This window comes from Simochromis diagramma, unplaced genomic scaffold, assembly GCF_900408965.1.
Source record: "Simochromis diagramma unplaced genomic scaffold, fSimDia1.1 OVJJ01000370.1, whole genome shotgun sequence".
In the NCBI taxonomy this organism is placed as follows: domain Eukaryota; kingdom Metazoa; phylum Chordata; class Actinopteri; order Cichliformes; family Cichlidae; genus Simochromis; species Simochromis diagramma.
Window position 1 is genome coordinate 1 of NW_024387012.1, and position 12445 is coordinate 12445.

Consider the following 12445-nt stretch of genomic DNA (forward strand, 5'->3'; position numbering starts at 1 on the left):
CTTTCAATAGAAGCTTCCCAGCATAAACTATCACAGTGTGTTGGGTCAATTTCTACACTGCCAGCCAATTTTCTTATCCCATGTTTATTCCGAGGTCTTTTTGCCACAGTTTAATACTAGTGGATTCGTCACCAGCTAAAAGTTTTGTTAATTTATAAAAATGTTATTGTGGTAATTTCCAGTAGTCTAAAATGGGATTTTCTAGGCAAATCTGGGCACTGTTTCTGATTTGTAAATATTTCAAGTGTTGTTTACCCTCTAACTGATATTTACTCATAAATTCTTCATAAGATTAAAATTGTCAATTTTTGTATAACTCTCTAATGGTAGATATACCACTAGACTGCCACTGCTTTCAATATAATGGTGTTTTCCCATTAAAAATGGTGGGATTCAACCACACAGGGGGCATACCTCTGTGAGTGGTGTGATAATTTTGTACATTTGATGTACTTTGGCCCATAATGAGGATGGGGTTTTTCAATTAAATTTGATTTAATTTAATTTATACAACAACAGTCACCTCAAGGCACTTTATATTGTACAATAGATCCTACAATAATAGATACAGAGAAAAACCCAATAATCATATGACCCCCACTTTGGCGACAGTGGGAAGGAAAAACTCCCTTTTAACAGGAAGAAACCTCCGGTAGAACCAGGCTCAGGGAGGGGCGGCCATCTGGGTGAGGGAGAAAGGGTTTTACTCAGAGTAAATGTGGAAGTGGAGTCGTACTTGGAGCTGTCTGGAGATGAGGTGGAGGAGGCTCAGATATTAGAACAGGAAGGTAAAAGTTCAGATGGAGGACATACCAGGTTGTGAGGACACTGACATAGGGCTCTGAAGCTGTGGGATGTGGTTTATTCTACAGGACACTGACCTGTGAAGGGAATCTTTCTGTGGCAGCCTTGTTACATGTTGGGAGCATTCTCACTTTCCAGAGGGCTTTATTCTTTCCCTTCTTATCAGAGACATCACAATTGTTTCTTACTTTAATGGACAGCCTGATCTCAAATAATCAGTCTTATCTTGTTGAATCAGCTAAAACCAGAAACCAGTAGATTCAGATCTTAGGTTTCTGAATCATGTGGTGGCCAAATATCTGCTGAACAATGTTTCACTTCCAGATTATTTTTAGTTTTACTGCCAGCTTCAGATGTCCGGTTCATTCTTTTTAGTTAACTGATTTATTTATTTCTAAAACATGGTTGCCTATTTTCTGTTTGATGGTTTTGAACAGCAGTATCCTGCTTTCATGTTTTATGCTAAAAAAAACAATTTCAATTTATTTTTAAAGTTAAAACTGAAGTGATAAAGATGGGAAATGTACAGTTTAATGCACTTTTAGCAGTATTAAATACAATTAAAAAGATAAAAGGAGAACCTTTAAACTTGTAGCTGCTGTGTGTGTATGTGTGTGTGTGTGTGTGTTTAGTCAAGTGAAAATGTTCTTATTTCCACTTCTAGATATCATAATGACTAAAAACGTCAGAGCCCTACATTAAACAATCCTTATTATGGACAGTCGGTGTCATCAAGTTTTGTTTTTGAAGAGGAAAAATGTCTGCAATTTCAATAGACTTGTGCTCTCTACAGGAAAGGGCAGAGCAGGCTGTACCTGCTGCGGAGACTCAGGTTTTGGAGTGAAGGACCCACTGCTGAAGACCTTCTATGACTCTGTGGTGGCCTCAGCCATGTTTTATGGTGTGGTCTGCTGGGGTGGCAGCATCTCTGCCAGGGACAAGAAGAGACTGAACAGGTTGATCAGAAGGGCCAGCTCTGTTCTAGGATGCCCTCTGGACCCAGTCGAGGTGGTGAGAATCAGAATCAGAATCAGAATCAGAATCAGAATCAGAAAGGGGTTTATTGCCAAATGTTGAGCAGGTTTACAACATTAGGAAATTTCTGCGGTGCTTCAGTGCAAACATAGTGTCATAAAGATATAAAAATAAGAATAAGAATTAAAAGTGCTACGTAGAAAGATATGTGCATGAGATATACATGAGATATATACATGAGAATAAGAATTAAGAGTGCTGCGTAGAAAGATATATACATTAGTGCAGGTGGTGATCAGTGCCAAACATGGAATGATGCAGTGACACAGCGTAGGGTCATGTGATAGTGGCGGGGACAGTCATATGGTTATTGTTCATGTGTCCAACAGCAGAGGGGAAGAATGGCGGCTAAGCTGTCATCCCTGTTGGACAACATCTCCCACCCCATGCAGGAGACTCTGACAGCACTGAGCAGCTCCTTCAGTGGCAGGCTGCGGCACCCACGGTGTGGGACGGAGAGATTTCGCAGGTCTTTCCTTCCTACTGCTGTCAGACTCCACAACAAAGACTTTTGCAGCTGATCAAACACACACATGTGCAATAAGGCTGCTATATGTGCAATTCTTTTTCTGACAAAGTTGTACTTTTGTATTTTCTTACTCAGTTGTATATAGCATTTGTATTCTATTTTATTCTATTGTATATAGTATTCTATTTTATTCTATTGCATTCCAGTGTTTTATAATTTCTGCTACATAACTTTGCACTTTTGCTGTAATGAAACAAATTTCCCACCTGTGGGACTAATAAAGGTCATCTTATCTTATCTCTGTTAGCCAAATTTGGCATCAATAGAGAGCCCAGGATGTCCCCATGACAGCACAGCAGGAGTCATAGATAGCATGACTGGTGCTTGATGTAGTGCTTGCAGACTGCTAGCCCCAATAGGGGACAAAAATTAATTACTGGGACTTATGAGGATATGTGTGAAAAGTTGAAAATATAAAGACTTGACACCACCAGAAGGAGCCTTCTGTTTATATCATACTGGGGAGCTAAAAAAAAGTTTTTATGGGTTAATAAAAGTCTAATTTGTGTGAACTATGGAAACCTACTTTAGAAGAGCATAAAAAATATTCACAGATTCTCTTTAATCAAAACACATGATCTGTATAGTTTGCAACAAGCTCACCAATCAAAAAATTGAGCCTACCATAGCATAATAAAAAAATTGAATAGGTATAATGTGAAGAAAATTACTTTTAGTCTCTTCAATTAAATAATGAACCTTTAAAACATTTACTATAGTTTTCACTAGTCATGTTGACAGTGGATTTGAACTAAATGAGCAGATGTGAGAGAAGTGTTTCCCTCAAAGATTCAAAAGAAAATCCAACCAGGTCACATGAAACAGACACAGTCTTTCATACCATTTCATACATTGAAAATGGTGTTAATCTTCAATGTAGCAATGAGCTGTTTGTAATTATACACTTAAATCATCCTGTTTTAAAAAAAAAAAAAGGATTTGACATAAAAAAATCACATTTAATTTAAGACATCAAAAAAATACCACAGATATGCAGAACTGCAGCTCGTCTAGTCTGATTTGATGAACTGTATTTGTGATCCAGCTGAAATACAATAAGAACAGTTTGAGAATGTCACAAATGAAATTCTTGAAATCCCAGAGTTCCCATTTGTAACTTTCATGGCTCATCATTGTCATACTGTACCTGGTCCAGTATCTTCAGATCCTCTAACTGTCTCATTTCACTAACTGTCATGTCTGCTGTGGCAGATGGTGTGGAGTGGAGAGAGTGTGGACCCAAATGCAAAAAATATAGACGGAGAGGAATGTTAAGAGAAAGCAAAGAAAAGCTGATGGGAGAATGTGATAAACTAACAAAAACCTAAACTGTGGAAAGTTAAACATAACGACATGAGGTGCAGCAGGAGTCATAGATAAAAACTGTAAAAACCTGGGACTTGGGAAACATGAGGGAGGTAAGCAGAAAGAGGAGAACAGAGGAGTAAATACACATGGATAAGGAGGGGATGGGGAAAAGTAGGGAACATGGACATGAGAATATAACTGACTCGATGTGACACATGGTACACAGGAGAGGCACCGCAACAAAACCTAAAGACTAGAAATCACAAAATCCTAAAGATAATTTAGGATTACAAAGCTAGAATTACAAATACTAAATCATGAAAAACACAAAATCAAGGAATATGAAAACCCCTGAGTCCCCAAACCCAGGACCATGACACTGACTTTTTGTGACACAGACCTGTAAAAAACAAAAGAAAACAGAAAGTATTATGAAATTCGGAGATTAGGAGAACATTTTAGTAGCATTAACAAGAAATCTTACCCTTTGACTTTATGCAGTAAAGCAGAAAGAGCAACAGAACAGTGATCAATACTCCAGGAAACAGCCCAACAATGAACATGAGAAGAGAAGAAGAACAGCTGTCCTCTGAAATCACAAACAGTAATAATTACTTATATAAACAGAGCAGTTACATGCATTCACAACCTCAGTCACTCTCCACATACCTGTTTTGTTTGTGTCTGTGTCTTTGCTGCACTTCACTGTTTGAAATGCAGACTTCTCACTGACATGATTGGAAACTGTTCAGGTGACATTGGTCTCTCCATCCTGCTCCCTGATGATGTATTGTTGCCTGGGACCAGTTAGTGTTTGTTTTCCTACAGTCCACTTGTAGCTGACATCACCAGTTGTGCTGCACTCCAGCAGAACTTTACATGATTCATTTGAGGAAATCCAGGTAGAACTGATTTTAATGACAGGCTGTTTAGTTATGGCCTCTAATGAGAAAACAGAAGGAGAGAGAGAGTCTGTGTCAGGTCACATGTTGCATCACAGTAGATGTTTGTGCAGAATTCAGCAAATTTATTATATAAAATTAGGCCAATTAACAATAACAAAGACAAGTATTTGACTCCAGGTATCTTGGTTTTGTTATATTTATCATGCCTGTCTGATGTTTCTGTGCCCTTTTTCCAACTTGCTTTTCTCTTCTTGTGTCCAGTTGGTATTTCTGTTCCTGAGTTCTGTTTCTACCTGTTGTATTTTAGTTTCTTGTGTCTAGTTCTACTTCCTCTGTTTTGATGTGCTCCCACCTATTTCCTTTCCGCGTGTTATACTGTGTATATATATTCAGATTTTCCTTGACCTTTGTTGTGTTCTGCCTCAAGTTGTTTGTGCTTTTCTTGTACGTTTGTGAGATTTTTAGCTCCTTGCTAATGTCAAGTTCATTCATTTTCATTCATTTCATTTATTTATTTATAAAGCACATTTGGTGGCTTTTTGGGTTGCAACTGTGACATTTACTAGTCGCATCATTGTTCTGACACACAAAACAAAACTATCGACTAGGCTACAAACTAACTACACAACACAACACATTTACTTAAGACTCCAAATAAGCTAAAAGTCACAAATCTCTGACATCTCAAAACTCTCAATCTGTCTCTCTTTTGCTCTCTCTATGTCACTGCGAAACATTGAAATGGTCGAAAACACTTACGTTCCAGTCCTGCGCATGCGCAAAAGCAAGTGAGAATTAAAGAATTTGAAGAAAAGCTATGTGGAGCATGTACAAACTGATATTAATCTTTTTTAGGGCTGTCAAAATTGAGAGCAATCAAAACAACTGCTGTATAATGCACTCCGCTATCTTTATTTAATTGGTCACATGACTGCATCACATGACTAAAATCCGTCATTGTTTTAGAAAGTCTGCGTTTTCGAACGTCCACACTGTGACGGGACAGCTCCATTTTGAAATGTATGCGTTTTCGAGAGCGTTTTCAAAACACAGCGTTTTTCCTTGAGGAAAACGCCATCTCAGTGTGGACGGGAGGCCAAAACGGAGGCTGGGGAGAGTTCCACAGCTCGGGAAAACCTCCTTTGTTGTACCAGTGCCAAAGACTCCACGTCCCAAGGACCTCAACTGCTACAGGCTGGTGGCTCTGACATCCCACCTGATGAAGATCCTGGAGCGGTTGGTCCTTACTCAGCTTCGGCCCCTGATGAGCTCTTCACTGGACCCACTTCAGTTTGCCTACCAGCCTGGCATTGGAGTGGATGATGCCATCATTCACCTCTCTCACCTGGAGACCGCTGGGAGCACTGTGAGAATCATGTTCGTTGAACTCTCCTGTGCCTTTAACACCATTCTTCCCACAGTTCTGAAGGACAAGCTGGAGAACTCAGAACTGTTTCTCTTCAACATTTACACCACAAACTTCTGCCTCAACTGTGCCCAGTGCTTCCTGCAGAGGTTCTCTGATGACTCTGCAGTAATCGACCTCATCATTGATGGGGGCGACAGGGATTACAGAGAACTGACCCAAGATTTTGTGGACTGGTGCCAGCAGAACTACCTCCAGATCAACACTAGTAAAACCAAGGAGCTGGTGGTAGACTTCTGCAGCAACCACTTAACATCCAAGGTATGGACATTGAGGGTGTGGAGAGTTACCGGTACCTTGGTGTTTATCTGAACAATAAGCTGTACTGGACTCACAATTCAGATCCTCTCTACACAAAAGGGCAGAGCAGGTTGTACCTGATGAGGAAGCTTAGATCTTTTGGAGTGAAGGGCCCACTCCTGAAGACCTTCTACGACTCTGTGGCAGCCTCAGCCATCTTTTACGGTGTGCCTTGCTGGAATAGCAGGATCTGTGCTGGGGACAGGAAGAGACTGAACAGGTTGATCCGAGGGCCAGCTCTGTTCTAGGATGCCCTCTGGACCCAGTGCAGGTGGTGAGTGACAGGAGAATGGTGGCTAAGCTGTCATCCCTGTTGGACAACATCCCCCACCCCATGCAGGAGACTCTGACAGCACTGAGCAGCTCCTTCAGTGGAAGGCTGAAGGAGCTCATAGGAGGAGAGGATCACATAGGATCAAAATTCATGATGCAGGCTAAAACCACAAAAGGTGACACTTTCATTTGTGGTAAAAACAAAGTACAGCTCGCTAAACTATGAATCCCAAACAAAAGGAGCAAGAATTGAAGGCGTGTCCATGAGCCCGCTAAGGTCTGCTGAGGTATGTGTGAAGTAAACTTCATCATCAGATGGTGAGCCCATGCAAATGTCCTACCTGCATAGATAAGTCTGTGGAGAATTCACATTGCAGTATAACAACTATGAATGCACCCCGAGAAGGGGACTTCAAAGAAGTATCACAGGAATGACTACTCCAGCTGTTTTTACAATTTACAATTTACAATTTAGTGTAATCAGGCCTTATAAATAAGAAGATAAGTAAAGACTTTCTTTCAGTTGTAGCCCTGCTTCTACACTGTTTCCAAAATAAGTAATGAAGATGTGAAGCTTGGATAATAAAAAAAGGCATTTTAGTTTCTTTATTTGTCCTCCTTCATTTGTAAAAGCACAGAAACTTCAAACACAAATGAGTAGAAGTCAAAACTAGAATGAAGACTCTAAATCGTATTTCACTTTGAATCTGGTGAAACTTCCCAAGGAAAGCTGCACTATATATGAAGACACAGGGGGACGCTGTTTTACTAAGCATTTAAAGACACGCTAACACTTTGCTTCTAAAGGGCTCAGTAACTCTGCACATAACTTCACTCATGCTGTAACTACCACCACAAAACAACTGTAAGTGAAAACAACATTGCAGCATTGGCAGGGACAGCAATAACAGTTACATAAACACAACAAATACAGTAATCACAGCTTAAAACTCAACATGAAACACACTGTTCCACAGGCACAGCAGGGAACTACACTCCAGCCACTCCCAACATGTCACAGTATATAAAGTGCATTTATATGGCACACAGAATCAGATAACACAATGAAAAATCTGCCTGCAGTTTAGAATTTTATAAAATTAAAAAATATAATTTTTCAAATGATACTTAATCCATTCAGGACATAGAAAACATCAGTACAGATACTGAACTGAACTCAAAGCCACAACATCACTTTCAGATAAAGCTCATTTATAATGAAATGGCAGCTTTTTAAAAAAACAGGCAAAAAACTTTTTTCTTCTCATTTCTTCTTTCAATGCTTTGTAAAATTCATATGGATTTATCCGGAACAAGGATAAGTGGAAGCGAATGGGTGGATGGATGTATAAAGTAAATTCTGTCCTGCATTCAACTGCTTTTGTTTGTTATTAATCTGGAAGAACATAATCATGATTATTTAATGGTTAAAGGTGATTTGGTAATGAATTTACTCCGTTTAAAACCTATTTGATAATCATTACAACATGAAAATTCCTTGTGTTTCTTGTGGTTTGATTTCAGAATAGACCGCTTTGTCAGCTGCTTCAGTGGCTGATTTTCCTGCAAATAAAAAACATTTTTAGTAACATCTTACTTCAAACTGACAACTTTACCCATTTATTTCCCTGATGGATAAATGAAATGTAAAAGAGAAGAAAATATGGTACCAATTTTATTGCTTTGCTTACTTTTGTTACTGTTGCATTCAGCCTTACTGTAGGTGGCATCTGCGTACAACAGGCTGTCATCTATGAGAGGATGGACAGATCATCAGGGTAAAATAGGATGACATTCTTACCTTTACAGTTACAAATCCACTTCCAACAGATCTGGGCTCTGTACAAAGCTTAATGATAATAGCAACATCTCTCAAAAATGTTGGTATAGGGGCAACATAAAGCTGGAAAAGGAAGAGTTGCAAAAAAAAGCTAATCTTAGACAGGTACGATTTGCAAAAGTTCACCAATCTGCAAATAAATTGTATAGAAAATTTTGTTTTATTCTCTGTCATACTGCAAGTTTACTGGTGATTCATCAGATATTTAAAAGTCGAATGGAAAGCAGAGCCTTCAGCTTTCAGATCATCTGATTGTTGTGGTTTTCTCTGTATTACTGTAGGGCCTTTATCTCACAATAAAAAGCACATGAGTCAATTGTAATTTAGCCCTATATAAATAAAACTGGATTGAACTGAATTAACTTGAATTCTTACCTTTCTTAGTGAAGTTTTTAAGCTCAATCAAAGAATATGTGAAATCCCTGCATTCTGCTAAAATGGAGAATTAATATATGAAAATGGAACATAATCACAATGAGTCTGCATACTTATATGAAACTATAAATGCATTACCCTTTTCTCTGTCATCGTAGTCTCTGATTGATTCATATATACAAGCATTACCTGCAAAAACAAGTCAGTGATATATTAATAATGAAATTTCTATATGAATTTGATTATCTTTTAAATAAAAAACTGCAAATATCAGAGTCAAAGTATAACATAAATAAATGAATAAATAAAGCAACAATAGCAAAACTTGTCATAGTTAAGGCTGACCTTGGAGAGATTTATTTTGGCTGTGTTGAGCTTCATCCTGGTTGATCCTGTGTTGAGTCCTGGTGAAGCATAAAATGTAGTAAAATGTTTGATTTAATAAGAAACACAGGTTGTAATTCTAGTATGTAAAAATGTGAAGTGGGAGATTTGAACCAACCTGATAAAAGATTTATCTGTAAAAAAGACAAGTACATGTTTTCCTTTTTCCTTTTTCTGGTGCTGTGACATTACATGAAGTGTTCAGGATACATCTGTGATTCTGAATAATTAGATAATAATGGGATCATAATCAATCTCGTATCAGAAGGAAAAAGTCTCACCTTTTAACAGCTTTATGTAATACAGCAGAAGAAGAAGAAGAATCAGTAAAATTCCACAAAGAAGTCCAGTGATCAACAGAGTAGGAAACGTTTCAGTCCTGGACTGTGCTGTAAGAAAGAATAACATTAATTATGAGGTGAGGTGCAACCAGGTAGCGTCAGATGGACTAAAGCATAATGTCTCTTATAATATTATATAATAGAGCCTCACAAACACATGGAATAATCACAAAGTATGCATATTTAACTGTTAAAAGCTTCTTTAGGCTGCTCCCTTGTCACAAAGACTCGCCTGATATTGCAGAAATTTTTGAAGAGTCAGTTTAATATGATGGATACTTTGTGGTGTTTATGCCACAATATCCATGTTGGTGAAGCCCTGAAATCTGACCTGGCGCTTTTGATAACTTTATCCATGCTTATTTTGAATGAAGAAGGTTCAGCTTTAAGTTAAAGTACCCTGTGACTTCAGCTGCTCAGTATTTCACTGTCAATCTTAATCTCTCCTACAAACTTAGACTCTGGTCGGACATATATTTCACTATTCTCCTAATGTTAAGTTAGTTCTGTTTGCATCTTGTATGATCTAAATTACTTCATATTTTCTGTTCTGAAGGTAGTTCAGATCTACAGTGATCTATAATTTGTGTGGTTTCTAGTTATAATCTGGATTATTTTATGTTGTAATGTAATATATTATGCTCCATAAATTTGTCCTGCTTTGTTATTGTTGTTGTAAAGTGTTGGTAGGTGTTGTAAAGGCGGTGTGTAGTGGGCCGCCATGTGGTGATGAAAGGTGAGGCAAGTAAGCATGGAGGAACAGTTTTCTGACCGTCATTGTGATAGTTGTTTCAGATATAATATCATAGAAATGTAAACGGAGCTCCTACTGGAGACATATGTTTTCTACTTTTCGGGTTTGCTACCAAAAGGCATACAAGTGATCTAAGAAAAGGACGAGTCAGAAACTTTACATCCTGCAGCGGCAAAGAAGGACCGAAGATTGCTGCTACACCATCTATGGCTAGTGTAAACCAAGGGTTTTACAACAGTGTGATCGCCATAGGATTGCACTGCCCGGATGTTGTGAGCAGTCAACATCAGTATACCTCTATTTAGGTTTCCAACAACAAATAAGAAGCAATAAAACCAAACTGCTATGCTATGAGTACATCCTTCTTTTTGATAACCACAGGATGGCAAAAAAGTCCAAGCTGTATTAATACTGATGTAATTCACTTTCCTCCACTCTGTCCTCTTACATAGGCTCATAGTGCATTTTATCCTTTCAGTGCATACATTTTTTTTGCTCTAATTCATTATGATGCTTTATTTTATTTGTAAATTACTCCTTTCCATTATTTTATGTGATGTCTCCTTGCTCCGACCACAACAACAGATTCACAAGAAGACAGAAGACTTCTCTTAATAGATACAAATAGAAACATGAAATCAGCAAAGAAAATTTAACACAGTATATTGATAATCATGAGTGAATGTATATTTCAAACTAAATGACTGAACTCACAGGTTTTCTCAATGGTGACATCATCACTTCTATCAGTGTAGTAAACTGGGTTTCCTCTTGTTCCTCTGCAGCTGTAGATTCCTCCTTCAGATACTCTGATATCTCTGTTTTGTTGATCTCTGATTTGAACTTCAGAGGTTGTTTGGTTTTGTCTGAACCACTCATATTTCCATCCATCAGAGCTCTGCACAGAGCAGGTCAGTGTCACACTGCCCCCTACTGGTATGATTGTTGTTCCTGCTGTCAGTGTGGCCCTGGGTCTATCTGCTGTTATGAAAGAGGAAGAAACACAATGATGCATTAAATGTCTCTTCCTCATGTTTTGGTTTAGATAACAGAAACATCTTCACTTTAAACTTCATGAAGCTTTTGGTGTTTCTTATGTTTCTTCTTTTCCTTTAGAAATGTAATTAAATTGAATTTCATCCATAATTGCTGTTGTTAAAACTCACACACCTGCTAATGATAGATTACAGAGTCTGTGAGTATTGTAGCACTGACTTTACTGTGAACGAAGTAACAGGTACAGTGATCTTGGTTAAAATTCAAGTTCAATGACAAATTTAATTAAATGTTCTCTATTTTATAATTCAGTTGAGTATTTGAACAGGGATCATATATTTGTGCTGTCGGTCACTGAAGACTTACCTAAAAAAGTTATGAACACAGTATTACTGTTCTTTATATGATGTGAGCTCACCAAGCTACCAGAGCACTGATATTCACCACTGTCACGTGTAGATATAATTTCAAATCTGTAGTCTTTGTCTGCGTTGTAACGCACAAATTCTCGACCGTCCTTCTTGATTTCGTAATACCAGTCAGTGTCTTCTCCTTCATTCATGTCACATTTGAAGGTAATAAACTCTCCAATGAAAAAACTGGACGAGCTGGGTTCAATAGTTAACACAGCATCTAGAATCCAACACAACCACAAAGTTAACAAACTGAAACACTTTTATGCACAAAACAATCTGTGACAGTACGTTCATACACTGTTCATATATTGTTCATATATATATTTTACTATTCAAAACACAAACTGTGTTTATATTCATAAAATTATAAATATAGTGATGAAGAATGAAATAAAAACAAAAATGTGAAGTGCTTAAGACTGATACAGTAGTTAAGATTAATATTTATTGAATAAATAAAAAAGTTAAACTTTTCAGTCACCTTGAGTGTTTCCAGTGCAGAGGAGGATACAGAGCACTACAATAAAGACAGAAACTTCAGACATCAAACTAAAGGCACTCGCATATGTCTGTGTAGGTTGTCGGTCATGCAGATCATAGTAGTGTATTTATGCCATATTTGAGTGTCTAAGGAGCTCGGTGAGAAACTGATTGGAATTCTTTAGGTTTCCTGAAGGTGTTTCATATCTCTGCTGAGAAGCTTCTTCAGTTCTAAAACCAAATGAATCCCAGGCATTTAAACCCTAGTGGTGGAATCCC

General features: G+C 37.9%; 1 protein-coding gene across 1 annotated transcript; it reads right to left on the reverse strand.

The window, feature by feature from the left end:
• Positions 1–7181: 7181 nt before the first annotated feature.
• On the reverse strand, positions 7182–12032 carry LOC120739393. Its single transcript, XM_040041149.1, has 8 exons — positions 10989–12032; positions 9461–9568; positions 9298–9313; positions 9141–9199; positions 8934–8984; positions 8796–8852; positions 8272–8331; positions 7182–8143 (listed from the first exon to the last, which is right to left on the reverse strand). The coding sequence occupies exons 1-8, from the start codon at positions 11305–11307 to the stop codon at positions 8061–8063; spliced, it is 753 nt and encodes a 250-aa protein (XP_039897083.1). The 5' UTR covers positions 11308–12032; the 3' UTR covers positions 7182–8060.
• Between the last annotated feature and the right edge of the window lie 413 nt (positions 12033–12445).